Source organism: Leptodactylus fuscus, chromosome 8 (assembly GCF_031893055.1).
Source record: "Leptodactylus fuscus isolate aLepFus1 chromosome 8, aLepFus1.hap2, whole genome shotgun sequence".
Taxonomy (NCBI): Eukaryota; Metazoa; Chordata; class Amphibia; order Anura; family Leptodactylidae; genus Leptodactylus; species Leptodactylus fuscus.
The window spans coordinates 53424565-53441881 of NC_134272.1; the positions used below are offsets into that span (position 1 = coordinate 53424565).

Consider the following 17317-nt stretch of genomic DNA (forward strand, 5'->3'; position numbering starts at 1 on the left):
CATATTTTTTTAAATTCATATTTTTCTTTAACAAAATATTATACAAATCAAAAACTGGTGAATTAGTTTCCACATACACATGATTCTTCATCAGTTTTGTACCTCACATTTTCTCCAAAGCAAGAGTGTAAACTAAATATAGAATATTAAAAAAACAGGACAGACAACAAAAATCACATTCTATTATGATATACATTTTTTTTCCCAAAAAGTTAGGAAAATCTACTAGAGGGGAAAAAAAAGAAAAACAGAAGTAACATACAAGATTATTGACCTACATTTCTTTCTACAAAAATCTGATGAATATTCCCGTAAGAGTCAATTTGTCCTTCAGCTGAAGATTTAAGCAATCTGAGAGACTGGTTACGGTGGCCCCTCTGCCCATATATTCTCCTCAGCCTGTCCATTTTAGAAGACTCAGCACCTCAGCGCCAAGTACTTTGTTCACAGTAAAGGTTGGGAATAGCTGTTAAGTATCTCCCGCTGTATTAGTAGTCAGATATTTCTAAAAATAAATGTAGGCATAAAGCCTTGAATGGTGAGGATTATCACATGGCTTAGATATGTGTTCTAAATACACAAGTTTATTTCAATAAATACACATTAAAAATGATGGAAATAATGGTCCATGTGCACAACCCTTGTGATATTCGGTGACAAAAAAAAAAAATCTCACATATAGTATAGGTACAAAACAAATGAAAAACAACCACATACATTCACAACACACAAAAGACATCACAGCAATGTTACAGTAAAAACAAGTTCGAGGAGATTAATAATGTCTAATATATGTATTCTATAGAATCTGCATTACTTGCTATAAAACTCCAGAACAAAGGTCCCTTTGGAGATTGTGTAGCAAAGGCCACAGTACACCTATTATAAAGTTCCCGTCAGCAAAGACTTAAAGCCTGTCATCTACTTTAAGATATAAAACTGCCAGCCGTAGCTTTGTGTTTTATGAAGACGCTCACTGAAAAAAAAACAAAAAAAAACACAAAGGTGCATGATATGTAAAAGAATGAATAAGTCACAATTATTTTATAGTTGTGCTTCTCGGTTGTACAAAATGGGAAAAAGGGCTCTAGTCGCTGGGTGGTACTTCAGTATGACCTGCATACACATCCAAATCATGTCCAAAAGAGAAGTAAAATATATGGCTTTCAAAGCTTGTATCACATGAGAGTGACCAATGCTTTTTACCAAGTGTGCACCAGTTCAAATTCTTCTGAGGAGACGCTGCTGCTGCATTCTGGAAAATAGAAAAGGGCAAAAAATGATTTTTTTCTTAATTCAATGCATACACTTAATATATTTCTACAGTATTTAACAAAAAAAATTACTAAAATTATAATCTGTATCCGTTTTATATAAACCAGAAGAACCCCATTCAAATGACTGTGTTGCAGAAATGTCTAAGTAATAAAACATTCCCATCAGTTTCACCAGTGGCTAAACAAATCCCATCCAAACACTGCAGAAAAACCTAAGCGTATTTATCTTGCTTCCTTATGGGATGCATTTTATTAGCTTTTTAACAAACACCATCAAACTGCATTCTATTTAACATTAGTGCTAAAAAAATATTTCACTTTTTTTTTTTTCCTTTAAATAAATTTTGGGCTTCCTATTGTGTGTTCCTTCACCCCCCCCCCCCCCCCCCCCACATCATGTTATATTAGATTGATATTGATGCATTGGATCTTTACATTCGGTTTGCCTGCATATATTGGCGGTGTTCATGCCAATTTACCTGTACAGACTAAATTAAGTTTCTTTAGTAAAACTCTTTTCTAAATTAGCTTTCTATCTTTTTCATCCTCACACCAACTCCAGCTCCAACTCTTTCATAAACGGCTCATGTATAATGATTAGTAATAAAAAGTTACTGTAGCAAAATGTTTAAATTTTTATATTACTATTAAATACTACAAGTGATCGGTTATTAATATTTAACATCATTCATATTAAGGTTTAAAATATTACAATTACAGAATATTTTGAAACCAGAGTTCAAGTCAGAGCATTTTGACCAACTCTGACCCAACCCAAAAGCCAGCATTGATTCCACAGCCCTGGTTTTAAAGGTAAAATTCACACAGAAAATTCAGAATTTTTCAGCTTCTGCAAATTTGAGCATTAAATTTCACACTGGCCAGACAGAATTTTATCATCCCTCATTCATTTCAACAAGAGTACTCAGGTGGAATCACTCTGAAGATTGAGCATGACACCCTAAAACCAGCAGAAGGAAAAAAAAAAAAAAAAAAAAAAAAGTATGTTCACACAGTTTTTTTTGGAGTGTATTTTGCCGCGGAACCCACCTGAAAATCCGGCTTCCTTTGACTTCAATGGGAGCCACTTGCTTCCTTTTTCCACTAGCTAGTAGTGGAAAAAAAGAAGAGTTGCCCTATCTTGCTGTGGATTCTGCGGCACAAGGCTCCCTCCTGATTAACCCCATTCTTCGGGCCTAATCCAGAGCGGAAGGCCACGAATGGAGGCTGATGAACTGCACCAGCATCCCGTCACAGCTAGGCACAAGGAAATCTTCACAAGCAGAATGCAAATTCTGCCGTGTGACCATAAGACTGCGTTCACACAGAGTTTTTTTGGTCAGGAGGCGTTTTTAGGAGGAGGAATTTGAGTCAATTTCCTGACCAAAAAACTCAGTGTGAATGCAGATGAAACAAGTCAGTGTCTGCCTCCCACTGAAATGAATGGAGTGTGAGTTCAACTGGAATTTGGAGCAAATTTTTGAGATAAGTGGAATCTGTCGCAAAATCAGCCTTTCAACTCTGTGGTAGCATCAGCTATCTTCTCCGGAGTGGCCTTCTGGGGAAGTAGCATAGCAGCCAGAGACAGAAATAGATTGACAGGCTTCATAGAAGGGCCAGCTCTGTCCTGGGGAGCCCCCTGGACCCAGTGCAGGTGGTGGGTGATAGAAGGATACTGTCCATGGTGAGCTCCACGTTGGAGAACAACTCCCATCCCGTGCATGAGACAGTGATAGCACTGAGCAGTACTGTCAGTGACCGTCTGCTTCACCCCAAGTGTGAGAAGGAGTGCGGAGATCCTTCCTCCCAACCGTGGTCAGGCTGTATAATCAACATCAGGCTAAGTGAAGATCACTCCCCACAGAACTAAATGATCCTGAAGCCTTCTTTTTTTCTGTTGTTCTTGTAATATATTACTATATTATCCATGCTGCTGTAACACACTGAATTTCCCCATGGTGGGACTATTAAAATATTATCTTATCTTAAATTTCTCAACATCAACATATGCTAAAGACTTCTCTAACCAACAGCAGCAATAAAATGATAAAGTATCTTCCTACCAAAATTGAATGGGATTCAAGAAAAAGTATAAACTTCTCATAGGAATAGTGTCATACCTGCTTGATCAGGGCCTATCTTCTGACGTTTGCTACTATTTGCTGGATCTGAACCTGTAGGACTGGATGCATCTTTTTTTCCCTGGCCCTCTATTTCTTCAGGATTGACAGAGGCCGGTTCTTCCTCCACAGAATTTATAGATCTCTTTGCTGAAAAACTGACATTAAAAATGAAACATTTAATGGTTCCCAAGAAGAGTCATTTTTTTTGTGGGACGAACTGCATTTTTTAATGGCACCAATATAATCCATACAATGCACTGGAAAGCAAGAAAACTCAAAAATGCCCTATACTGTACATTGCTGTACCCAATAGTCCTTTGTATAATTTTAAAAAAAAATTAAAAACATAATTATAGTGATGAAAGCGGGTGACAAATTTAAATTGTAAAACTTCTTAAAAACTTCATAATTTACTAATATATTGCAATAATTCTGCCTTGCAATACCTCTAGCAGGGTGCAATAAGGACTAGTTCACACGGGGCAAGAGGGGGCAGATTTTGACGCTGAATCCACCTCAAAATTCACCCCCTCACAATAGAGGTTTATGTAGACTGCTAGCTAAACAAACCGCTCACGGAAAAAAGTAGTGAGCTGCCCTTTCTTCAGGCGGATTCCGAAGCTAATTCAGCCGCGGCACCCGCCTCGCGACACCACCCTCCGGACTAGGCCCAATCAGTTGGGCCTAATCAAGAGTGGAAAGCAGTGACGGAATGTGTTCATGCGGAGCCCTGTATGAACTAGCCCCAAGGGTGCACTAGGCCTTACTGTATGGGAATGAAAGGAAGTTCACAGATCATTATATTGTTGGAATCTGGAGGTGTCCAGCTACCCGCGCATTATTGTAGTTCAGGGCCATATTTCACTGTAACAGATTTTCTTCAAAAATGGGTTTCTAAACTAGACATCCACTTTAAACAATGTAAACTTTCAGCTATTGTGCAAGGGCAGCATTGATCAGAGGAAAGTACAGTATGCAGCCAGATTTAAGACTCAATATTCTCCATTTCCTTAGTTATCCACTTAATACAAATTTATCTTTACTGTTGTACATCTGCCAGCCAGATGTTTTATTAAAAGATATAATGTTCTGTTACATAGGATGAATGCTATTCCACAGTATGGCCTGTAAGGACTACGAGCAATAGATTAAAAAGGGAGCAACATGATTAATGGCTTTTCTAAATGTCCAAAACACTTGGACTGTCTTGCAAAAATAATCATTTTACCTTTTATCAGTTTAATCTTAGGACTATCTAGCTTACATTATTTGGAGGGATTTAAGAAAAAAAAAAAATCCAAATCAGATAATGACATGCAAGTATGATGGTTTCAAGTACAAGCTAAAGGAATTATCTGCTTTTTACAATACATGATAAAAGGTGCTCCTAAAACTAAGCAGATCACAGGTTGTCCTGCTGCTGGAATCCTTAGTGATCAGCTGTAATCTCTGGATGATATATGGACAGGTCGAGCTTTCTATACAGATGTTCTCTGCTCCGACTAATGGATAGCTATCCCAAAGTAGGAGATTTATTAATTTTAATAGGGTATGTGACAGTGGGCCTACAGTTCTCATACATAGTCCAAAAATATCTTGTTTATGTATAAAACACATTCTCAAAATGTAAATCCATCACATGAACATGCATTGTGCATTATTTCATTCATCTTATACCAGGGCATTACACAATCATGATATATCCGGATGTTGAGGGGAGCCAATTCAATAGGAACAACCATCATAAGACAGGACTGTAGGGATAACATTCAGAGTTGTTCCTGCTTCAAAAAATATAGTTCACAGAGTTGAGAAGTTGTGCGGGATTTGGAGCAAACTCAGGGGAGTAGGTCACACTAGAGTTGGTCACTTTGGGAGAATAAAATGTAACTTTTTAGCATCTCGTTTCAATAAAAGTTATGTTTTATTATGTTCCCAAAGAGACCAACTCTACAGTGACATATGCTAAAAACATTGGGATTTCCTATCCAACTTACTGGGACAACATATTTGGTGGTGGGTTAAAAAAAAAAAAAGGGGGGGGTGGGGTGGTAATCATTTCATGCCTATACCTGGCGCTCCATTGTCCAGCACCATTACCGATAAGCACCAGAAGCCAAGATGCTCACATGACTGCTGAGGCGAATCATCATCCACAGCTGGTAAAGAACTGGTGACACATGAGTGACATCACCGTTCCCCCTCCAGTGACTGCTGAAGCCACTGAATGACCTCAATGGTCTTGTGAGCCCCTCTGCTTCCAGCATGGGAAGTCTTGACGTGGAAGAAAACCAGAACCGGGACTAGACAATAGAATGCCATAGATAGGAGAGGTTGTTTTTTTTCTTTTGCATCTTTCCAAGATTTGTAGCAAACTTGGATTGGTGCTAGTTTTTTTTTTTTTTCCCTCAGTCTCAAGATATGACCCAACTCTTAACTTAGGTTCATTATTCTGGCGTCATTTTCCACCATAAACTGCAGTTGTCACGAGAAATAAAGGACAGGAAGTAAATTCTTGTGCCAGCCTGTGAATTATCTATTGGGTCTTCTTCAGGGAGACGGATGCTGCATTATCAGACTTCAGTGTTTTTAGGATTTGTCAATTGAACAGATTTTTAAAGTTTCTAAAATTAAGAACTAGGAGATGTTCACCTGCTTGAATAAGGATATCCTGAGTTCTGGGGAACATATGTGTACTGCGTTTTTGTCCTCTTTCTCTCAAAGTCCATCCATCCATCGTCAGTTCGTTTTCTTTTAGTTAGGCTTTGTCTCTCTTTTTTTGCAACATACTCGGCATACGTTTGCACACAATAGCTCTCTGCAAATCTGCTGATGTTTACAGCTGCAAGGGAAAAGGAAGGATTATGTAAAAACAATGACGAAGAAAAAAAAAAAAAAAATTCTTAAAAGGTTTACAGCCTAAGCCAGTCACACGAATGCATACAGGAGGTAAAATGTGTTCAGTTTCTATTGCCAGTTATAGCAGGACCTATTACTAGTGGCAAAGCAGGAAGACAATTCATACCAGAGGAGGGAGAGTGAAACTTTGGTAGGAATACATTGTAACCGTATGATTTCAATTGATAAAAGTAATGTTGCAATACAAACCTCACTCATGACAATAATCTACAGATGTAAAACAAAGGATGATTCTGTAAGTGCTAGCTCACACGTGATTACACTTGTATATATTCCGTGGCGGTTGCCGGGACGGGATGCCGATGCAGTGCTCGGCATCCAGTCACGGCTTTCCGCTCCGGATCAGGCCCAAATGAATGGACCTAGTCAGGAGGGTGCTGTCGCGAGGCGGACACCACGGCTGATTCAGCTGTGTAATCTGCCTGAAGAAAAGGGCAGCTCGTGCCACTAGCAGAGAAAAGAATGCTAGCAGTCTACATAGACCACCATGTGAGGGGATTATGACATGCATTCTGCGCCAAAATCCCCCCCTCTTGCAGCATGAAATTTATTACTAAAACAGAAAAATATTTTAACCTAACTAGTGATGACTGAGGAAGAGCATTCTAATTAAAAAAAAAAAAAAAAAAAAAAGCCTGACTACTACTCACCTGTTACTTCTCTTGTCACTGGTTTTTGTTAGCTGTCGTGCGGTGGTGACACATCGACCATGTGCAGGTGACCACAGCGTCCAAACACAGCACAAGACCACTAACCAGTCATTCATTGCTGTAGTCTCCTGTGCATGGTCAGCCAAAGTGCCAAATAGGGCTTCTCCAAAGAGAATCCATCAGCATTTTGCTGTTACAAATCAATCTTATAAAACGTATTCTCTTGGCTAACCTCATTCACAGGTGCTTTGCAGGGCATACAGTCACATGACCGGCAAGTCAACTGTCAACATATAGAGGAAGCTGCTGAATCCTGTATTTCAAAAAGAACTGACACACAAGGTTGGATTCACTCTAATAGTCCAGACAACCATTGCACATCCAAAGTCAGGAATGTATCCCAAAAGGAAAAGGTTAGGAACGTTCCCTTATCTCTTGTGCTGGGATCCATTCCTGTTCTTGGTGAACGATGATTGACAAGACAATGGATTTTGTCAGGTTCAGCGAGAAGTACCTACTAATATAATATATATATATATATATATATATATATATATATACACACACACACACACACACACTTTATATATTTTATATATACTCATTTTCTAGAAGATGTGATTTTTTTGTAGGTCATTGCATTAAGAATTTTTACAGACAAGATATTTTTGGTACCTCCTCATGAGCTTTTAAGGAAGTTTGGCGGACTGAAGTTGAGAAATTTGAATTTAAAGGGAGTCTGTCACCAGAACCCACCATCTCCACACCCTTCAGATACCTGAATCAAACAGTATTTGTTAACCATTGCTTAGATTGATAGCACAGTTTTTCTTACGCTAGGTTCACACTATTGCCCGGAGTCCGTTCTGAGCTTTCAGACCGGGTCCGGCCGTGTGCGCTGGTGAGCGATTTATGCTCTCCGCCGCGAAACCTTTTTTTTTTAAACCGGACACAGAGTACTGTATGTCCGATTTAAAAAAACGGTTTAGCAGCGGAGAGCATAAAATGCTCACCGGCGCTCACGGCCGGACATCTTTCAAACCCATTCAAAGGAATGGGTTTGAAGGAGTCCTGCAGGTTTCCGTCTCCTACTCCATTTTGTGCAGGAAACGGAAACCTGCATGAATGGAGACCGGGCGCAGATGTGAACGAGCCCTTACTATGCAAACGATCTCTTTTGAGAAAGGCCTAATATACACAACCAACCATGCAGGCCCAGTGAGTTTATAAAGTTTTATTTAAAGAAGACCTTTCATGTCCTTGGGCACCTGCTGTTTTATATACTGCTAGAAAGCCGACCATGTGCTGAATTTTCCTGTTATGTGCCCCAATGCAAGAGATATCTGTGCCCTTACCGATATCTCTTCACCGTCAGAAGGGCGTTCCTGACAGGCTAGCTGGGTTCTTCACAGTTCAGCGTCTTGTCTGGGCAATAAGAAATGCCCCCTAGTACAGCGCTATGGACGAGTACTGTCAGGGGCAGTGTTCTTCACAGCTCAGCTAGCCTGTCAGGAACGCCCTTCTGACGGTGAAGAGATATCGGTAAGGGCACTGGGGCACATAACGAGAAAGCAGACAGTGCGCTGAATTCAGTGCATGGTCAGCTTTCTAGCAGTGTATAAAACTGCATATGACCGAGGACATGAAAGGGCCTCTTTAGTGCTTTCATTTATTACTTTATTTGCATAGGGGTTACATCCAGTTACGATATAAATCACATTGGAACGGAGCATCAGAGCACTTATTCCAGATGCACACACTGTCATGTGCATGGGAACCAATCAGATTGTTGCCACTTACCTCTTTGAGGCAATGAGGACATTACCATTGTCCCAAAAAATCTAATTTGCATATTAACAAAACCTACAATATCTTGGCTACAAAAGCACTGATTCACAAAAGGAAAGCTGTGATCCAGTTGACCCCAACCCATCTGTCAGGCTGGATGACTATACCAGGTTCTGATGACAGACTCCCAATAAGAGAACATTCTCTTCCCACTTCATTGAATGCCACATTAAGCTGTTCAGAGAGTCACGTTTCTCTTGAAACCAGCCCCTTACACATAGAATTGTAGACATGTAGAATTGCAGTTGCGTTGTAGACAGCTCACAAACAGGTATGCCATTTATACAGTCCATAAAAGCATCTGCACAACACAAAGTGGAAACTACAAGGACTGTTTTGCACCTTAACTGGTTGACAAAGCAAAGGAACTAGAACGCTAAATTTTAGGCCTTCCCCAACTGAGCAGTTTCTTGGCAAGTCTGTGTCATCTCTCAAAAGCATGTCAAACAAAGTTTTCTTTTAATGAGCGACCATCAATTCATCACATACCTTCCACATTGCTCACTGGGATAAACAGACTAGCAGAAGTTGTTTTGTTTTTAATTTTCGTAAAGTCTTTACATAAACCAGCAGGTTTACTTTGCTTTTGCGCCAATGTTGGTGTTGCAGAATCCCAATATACAGAAGATGGTGTAGGAGAGGCTTTCTATACCAAAGGCTTGTCCAGTTGCATTTTGCAGCAGAATTACAGTGAATCCAAAGCAAAATCCATAATATGTAGATGTTGCTAAAAATTCACGGCAGATTTTACCCTACTTTATTCAAAGTTTATCTACAATAAACATCTACAAACAGAAATTGATATACGGTACTTCAAATATTAACGCTTGCAATACAGGCCAATTGTCATGTAGACAATTAGATTGTGAACAAATATGTAAAGTCTCATCCTTGCCTGCTACTTCAACTCCCCGACAATTTTACTAGCAAAAAAAAAAAAAATCCACTTGTTGAGTCTACAGGGGGCTCAGATATATATATATATATATATATATATATATATATATATATATATATATATATAGATAGATATATAGATATATAGATATATATATATGATTTGAAGTATAAAGACTACTTCAAAGCCTATAAATATGAGTATAAAGCCTATCATCTTGCCTGAGGTTCTCCTTTGCTCTGTTAGCAGCATTTAGTGGCAATAGTCCAGAGCTGACTCTGAAAACGATGGAGAGTTTTCTACGCATGTTCTGTGCAGGGAGGAGATAAACTGTGACATCAACTATTAGTAATGGATGTAAAGATGGGTCACTATGCGCGTTATCTATAAAGGTGTGAACTTCTATTGTGATAGTGTCAGTTTTGTTTGTGAGGTCCCTGCTGAAATGAAGAGTAAGGCTGGTCTTACAAGACCGTAGTGGTTTTTGCGGGCTGCAATTTGCAAATCCGCAACACAAATTTCACTCTAAAAACTCATTCCGCAGACGTCAATGCTCAACTGCAAAGTGCATCCACAATGTGTATCCGTATTATGCGGATCCGCAAACAAAACACACCAAAAAACACACGTTGACATCCGAAATTGCGGATATACACTGATGTATGTTCAGTGTATATCTGCATAACTGCACGCGCCCATAGACTTGTATGGGACAGTCGTGCCGTAAAAACACGGCCATTACGGACATGCGGTAATACTGGTTGCGGCTCGCCACACCACAGACAAAAACTACAGTGGTGTAAGAGGCCTCTCAGAAAACTATGGGACCTTAAATGGTCCGCAATTTTAAACCCGCAATTGCGGACCATTTGCGGTGTAAAACTACGGTTGTGTAAGACCAGCCTAAAGCTGCTATTCTGCAAAGTGGAAATAGCAGGATATCGTATTTATAAAAATAAAAAAAAATGTATAAATAAAATATATTTATTCTCAAATGTATGTTTCTCAAAAAATGGTTTAAAAAAAAATAAAAAAAAATAGGCTGATCTGTGTGTTCTATCATGCACGGGTTTATTTCCATCAGGATTTTAGTTTTTCTGTTCAGGGAATAGGACAAAAAAAAAAAATAGAAGTCCCAATGGAGATCTGATGAATATGGGCTTGCTCTACTGTAGATATCCTGGTTCAGGCAGCCCAATAAAACACTGACGAGAGTGGATAAAATGACGGCTTACACTTCCAATTTGGTCACAGTTTTAATAATAAATAATTTTCATTATTAGAGCGTGTAAATTGTAGTGGTCTGAATGAAACCCTGACACCACTTTCCCTTCCTCACTCCAGATCTAAGCAGATTTAGTGAGAACTCTTGTGAAATCAATGATGTTAGATATATTACTTGTCATCCAGCATTCTTACTTATGCCTGCATTTGCGAAACAGCCATTTTTTTAACAACTTGCTAAAAGAGGTCACGGACTTCGATTTACTTTTTGATTTTTGTAAAGCAGCAAATACCCTATAAGAATATTTTTATACAGCCATGGAGGTGGACTGACTAAACTATAATTCTGAGAAGTTCTGTGAAAATGATCTCCCTCTATGATTTCTATGGAAACGGCATGTGCTTGCAGAAGTTAGCGCACGCCATTAAGGAAGTTAATCAAAGCATAAGGCAAAAAGCCGGGATTTCAAGCATGTGCCTTATATCTAAGTTATTGCAAGACAAAAGAGATCAGCGTTCTGCTAGAAGAAACTAGGTGGCTTTCATGCCTTAACCAACACAGAATAATACTTAGTTAAAAAAGTTCTTTTTATTGCCTGCCTTCATACAGCAACAATTTACCAACATTCCTTCAAGTCCCAGCAGCTTTGCAGCTTTCAGACTTTAATCTGCAAGCCAAGCTCTGGCTCAAAGCCATCTGGAGAACGGATGAATCAGCAAAATGAATTGGCTGTCAACTAGTGTCCTCTGCAGTTTCCAACTTAACCGTCTGGAATAGAAAAAAAAAAAAATACACTCACAGAAAGAAAAAGGGTATTGTCCCAGGACTTTCTGCTATTTAATAACGCTATAACATGTACGCATACTAAGTTATGTCAGCAGCACAGACTGAAAAAGAGCATTAAATGCTGCAAAAAGCACCAGAGACCCATACTGCGAGCACTAAAACCACAGCAGGGATAGGCCAGCTACTGAAAATGGAGCAAAGTATGAAGCTGGGACCAGACGCCATACATTGCCACGTGTTTCCAGCTATATTACCATACGGAGGTAGAAAGGAAAAAAAAATGCAGCCAGATAATTTTCAGATCTGCAATTTCAATGCCAGGACTCAGTAGTGGATGGTTTGTAGGCCCTGAAGGAGACTGTAAAGTAATCAGATACAGTTTCAAGAAAAATTTGGGACAGAACAAGGCACAAGTCCAAATGTCAAAAAAAAAAAAAAAAAAAAAAGTCAGTTCATCTACCTCCGCAATTACTGCGACACCTAGCAAAAAAGTTTGTCACTTCATGAAAAAGTTGCAAAGCATACAAATATCTAACGTTTGGCTCAAAATATACTTGGCATAGGAAATGCGGTGCCGCAATATAACTGCAACTTAACATTTGTGTTATAACCACAACACCCTCCTCGTGCCATCTGGGCTGTGGCGCCGATAGGCCAAACCACCGACTCAGACTCCTCCATAGCCCGATTCCAACTCCTTTCTTCATAAAATGGCTGACAGCCATGGTCAGAGAAATTGGAAAAAAAAAATCACTAAATATTTTGAAAATTAGAGGAGCTTTGCAGAGTAGACATGTACCAAACTATATAACTGTACAATATAAATGACAAATATAGAATTTAAAATTATTAATAGATTGAAGCCAAAGTCAGTAGGTAAAAAGACAAATGCTGCAACCACTTACATAATATATAATAGATGAACCAGTCACTACAAACTAGATCCAGAAAAGAACGAACAAGCTAAAGCCAAGGCAGCTATAGTTTTTCCATCATCTGTAAACCATAAAATGGTGTTTGCAAATGGACAAAACCAGGGCTGTGTAAGTCTTTAGGTCAAACCATTGACTGACTTCTACTTTTCCACAGATCGTGGGCCAACTCCGGCTTAAATGGTCAGACAGAAGCTGTAAGGCTGAGGCTACACATTGGACTCTGTAGGAACGTTGTGTTTTTTTGTTGCAAAGTCAGGACTGGCTTGAAAAGGAATGGAAAACGTAAAGCAAGCACTTAAACTGTCTCCCTTATGTGAAATCCAGTCCTGACAGGCTAAAAAAAAAAAACCCTCCCAAAACACCGCAATATCGGCAACAAAAAACACTGCATCTCACCATAGTGGTCTTAGCCTCAAGTGTCTCAAATTCCCCCCCCCCCCAAAAAAAAAAAAAAAAAAATGACTCTGTGCGTTCCCAGCTAGATTGTCACAGTGCACTGTCAGCTTCCTAGCGGTGTATAAAACCATGTGCCCCCGAGGACATGAAAGGTCCTCTTTAAAATCAGCACACCAAACAAAAAAAAGTTGCCTTGCCTATGGCATAGAGGGACCTTCTGGTGCAAATACAACATTAGGTCCTCGATCTTTTCTAGCCAAGAAGCCTCCAAATACAAGTAATAGTTTTGGAGCAACAAATAATATTTAGATAAAAAAAAAATATTTTAAAAAGTGTCAGAATTAGGGAATGATACAGTTACCATAGAGATAACTATCAATGATGTGGATTCATTTGGCATGAGGATCAAAACCATAATGACAAAATCTCCATCAAATCCACAATGGATTATTTCAGATACATGTGAATATCCCTTGAGGATATCCCTTGAGGATATCCCTTTGGGAAATGTTAAGAGGAATCAGACATTTTGGAAATGTAGAGGTCAACAATAACTTTACAATCAAGTGGTATGACCCACATCTGCAATGACGAGAAAAAAAAAGTGACGAGTTTTATTACTCCTCCTGTTTTCACAGATTTCTAAAAACCTTAGGCCAGAGGTGCATAAGTTGCCTCAGGGATATCTCAAGGCTAGTGCAAATAAGAGGTTCATTCACAATACATGTTCATTAAAAAGAAGATGAGAGAGAAAATGCTCTAATAAAAAGGATTTTCTCCTACTTTAAGCAAATAATTACATGACTAGTCAAACCACAAATTGCGTAGGAATTGGTTTGGACTTAGTCATACTGGTGGCGGTCTTCTTAAAGGCAGCTGCCTAGCTGTACAATGACCCACATACGGCTTTAGGCATCAATTATCATGATGCTACAATGAAATACAACTATTTAATCGAAGGACTCCTGATGGAGATTTTGTTGAAAGCGAAGAATCCACCTCAGGCAGATTGCGACTGTTTGGTCCATGGCCAAGAGATGGCTGGAAGGAGAAGGGAAGCAAGCCAAACTCTTGTCACTCAAAGATATTGTTGCTGTATTATCACACCTGTGCACCCAACAAAGTGACTCATCTGCTCCTATGAGCCGAGGAGTGGTAGCTCCGCTTCTTCCCAGCCTCTCCTTATTAACTCATTAGCAAGGAAATCGTATTCCCTGTACATGGGCTGTACACAGATATATATTATACTGAACTTAATCAGAAAAGTCATTTTATTTCATGGGCAACAGCCACTTTAGCACTGGAAAAACCACACTGCGTACATAGACTACAGTTATGGGGATTTACCACAATGCTCCATTTTAGGGGTAAATATTAACTAAAATGTCATGGCCTTATGAGATCATATACATAGAGGATGCATTTTGGTAATGAATGGGAGAGAAAAAAAAAAATCTTTATTCTACTGGACGTCTATTGGGCTTCTCATTTTAATAACAAGACATAGATTATTCTCTTTTTGTAAATCATGGAAAGCTCTAATCAGATACCTTATGTATAATGGCTTTTTTCTCTTGAAGCATAACCCCATATACATGGAAGCTGGCAGACCCTATACAGCCTCACATGTACTATACTCCTTTATGGACAAAGCGCTTAAAGCGTAGAGTGTTACAGAGCAAGCCACAAGTTATAATCAAGGTATTACTACAATGAAAAAGCAATATAATCTTAAATTAAAAAAAAAAAAAAAAAAAAAAAAAAAAGAGTTGCAAACTTTTTGCAGACCCCCTTTTTTTTTTTTTTACCATAACGAAACATGAATCTTATAGGTTTGGGCAATGGTACCACACTGCAAATTTCATCTCTTCTTGCTTCATTGATTGGCATTTGGGGGGGGGGGGGGTTAGCGTATATGAACTTAATAAGTAGACGTCAATTAAGTAATTGGTGCAAAGTAGTTAAAGGGGTTGTGTGGATTACTAACTGTGGCAGTGTACAACCTGTACCATATGAATAAATTGTGTAAAATACATCCCAGTCACCATAGAGAAAAAAGATGAACAGCTACACACAAGCAGACTTCAGTGCTTCTTTATTGGGATCAATTAAAAACAGACAAAGCGAGCAGCAGCGCCGGGCCATTTTGCGCAGCAAGTCTGACAGTAGCTTGTAGACGCACTTGCTGCATGAATCAGCCTCCTGCTGTTCGCTTTGTCCCCGGTATGCCGGTTTTTATTTGATCCCAATAAAGAAGCACTGAAGTCTGGTTGTGTGCCGCTGTTCATCCTCTGTCTGTGGACATTTGGACTATATTACTTTCAGCGCGCCCCTGGACTATCTTCAGCAGCGTTTAAAGCAACAGCAACAGCTAAGTATCCCATTTATTCCCATTGTGCAGTTTTGTAGTGCATGGATTTTTTTTTTTTTTTTTTTTTTTACAAACATCCCAGTATTCCAATGCACTGATTTTTTCATTCTCTGAGTTCTGCGTGTTGCTGGAAGCCATAACTTTTTCTTTATTGATGCTCCAATTTTGGGTCACATGACCAACCTCACTTTACTCCCACTGATCGTACACTGATCAGAGCAGGGGCAGTCACGTGACCTGGAGTCAAAGCATCAGCAGATGAGAGATCCACCAGGTTTCCAGATACCCTGAACTGTATAAATGTAAGAATTGAGAGAGTGATAACTGGGGTGTATATATAATATGATACAGTGAGTATAGTGCTAAAAAAAAAAAAAAAAAAATATTCCCTATAACACTTTCCCCAGATTATACATCAAATGGCTGTGCTCTGATTCAGTATTCAGAGTGATGCAATATAAATGCAATGCAAATCCATCTGTTTAAGAAACCATTTCCAGGAAAGGTTATCGCATGAACTTTACAAATGGTCCGTAGTCTGCCTGGTTACAATGAATTCATCCCCTAACGAAAAATTACAAAGGCCAATGAAACACTTCAGGCTGCATTCAGTTAGTTCCCAGGTCAGGTTTCCTAAATGATTTCTAAGAAATACTATACACAGGATGCACACCCATCTCAGTTATTCAAGCTGTTCTGTGAAGCTTGTTCTAGGTCACAGTTTGCATATTTTTAGTGCGCCAAAATAGTGCATCAAAAATATCACTGACTAATCATTAATACGACTGTTTTAGGTTTTGGCTTAAAAGTGCGTATGACGTACTGATCACGTCTGAGCTACCATTTTCACGCAGGTTATTCCAGAGAAAATAGGAATAAGCTTTTTTTATTCCCCATTATAAATTCGTAAAAAAAATAAATGTTGGTTGTGGAAAATACAATATAAATACTGAAGACACTTTAAAATGGACATAGGCTGTACTGCCGACAGCTAGCTACGTGAAGTTTTTGGAGATCTTGGCAATTCTATCTTGCATCTGAAAATACTAAATTAGTTTGCATATTTGCATGCATAATATCATATATATATATATATATATCTATATATATATATATATATATATATATACACACACACACACACACACACATATATACACACACACACACACCTTTGAAGTGGTCTCAAAGCAGATAAGCTGCCTCCACCCTTTCTACTACTTCTCCCCTCTCGCAGCAGTCTTACACAGCACGCGAGACGTGTGTAGCGCCATACTCTCTGGTCGCTGTTCAGTATTTACGTGAAACAGATTTTTCTGTGTGTGCAATGAGTAAATATATTGTTTAGCAGAGGCAAATTTTTGGTAACTCAATACGTTTCCCAACATAAACAAGTCAGGGAGGTAGGGTATGTCCACACAGGATGGCTCCAAAGCACATTTCCACACATTTTAAGGGAGCCGGTCTCCTCGAATGAGTAAATTGAAGTAAACATCCGGTAAGATATACCTTAGGGTCACCTGAATGTAACGTTAGTTTTTTTTTTTTGGTAAATTTGGTTCTCCGTTGGAGAGCAAGGTTTCTAAGCCAGATTAAGCAAATGAGCAGCTTGGAGCGGCAAGGGCGTCTCCAGCGTTCCCGCCTGCTCTCACCTCTAGAATTAAGTATTCTTCCTGTGGATGTACTGCAAATTTCATAGTACAGTAAGTAACTATTTACCGCTTTAGAAACACATACAGTGTAGACTATATATAGAATTTTAGAAGAGAAAAAATTGATTTATTCCCTTTTTTAAAAAAAAATCTAGACTGTGGAACCAACCCGTTTGATGAAAGTACTTGGCATCTATTGGGGCATTTTCATGGATCCCTTGATAAACTTTACTTTAT

At 39.0% G+C, this 17317-nt stretch overlaps 1 protein-coding gene across 1 annotated transcript in view; it reads right to left on the reverse strand.

Moving 5' to 3' along the window:
- Window positions 1-234: 234 nt before the first annotated feature.
- The window catches only part of PARN (poly(A)-specific ribonuclease), a 69891-nt gene continuing 52808 nt past the window's right edge, over window positions 235-17317 (reverse strand). The window contains exons 22-24 of the mRNA XM_075285784.1: window positions 6053-6242; window positions 3398-3555; window positions 235-1255 (exon numbers count right to left, since the gene is read on the reverse strand). Coding sequence (XP_075141885.1) covers window positions 1203-1255; window positions 3398-3555; window positions 6053-6242 — 401 coding nt within the window. The 3' untranslated portion in view covers window positions 235-1202. The remainder of the gene's footprint in view (window positions 1256-3397; window positions 3556-6052; window positions 6243-17317) is intronic.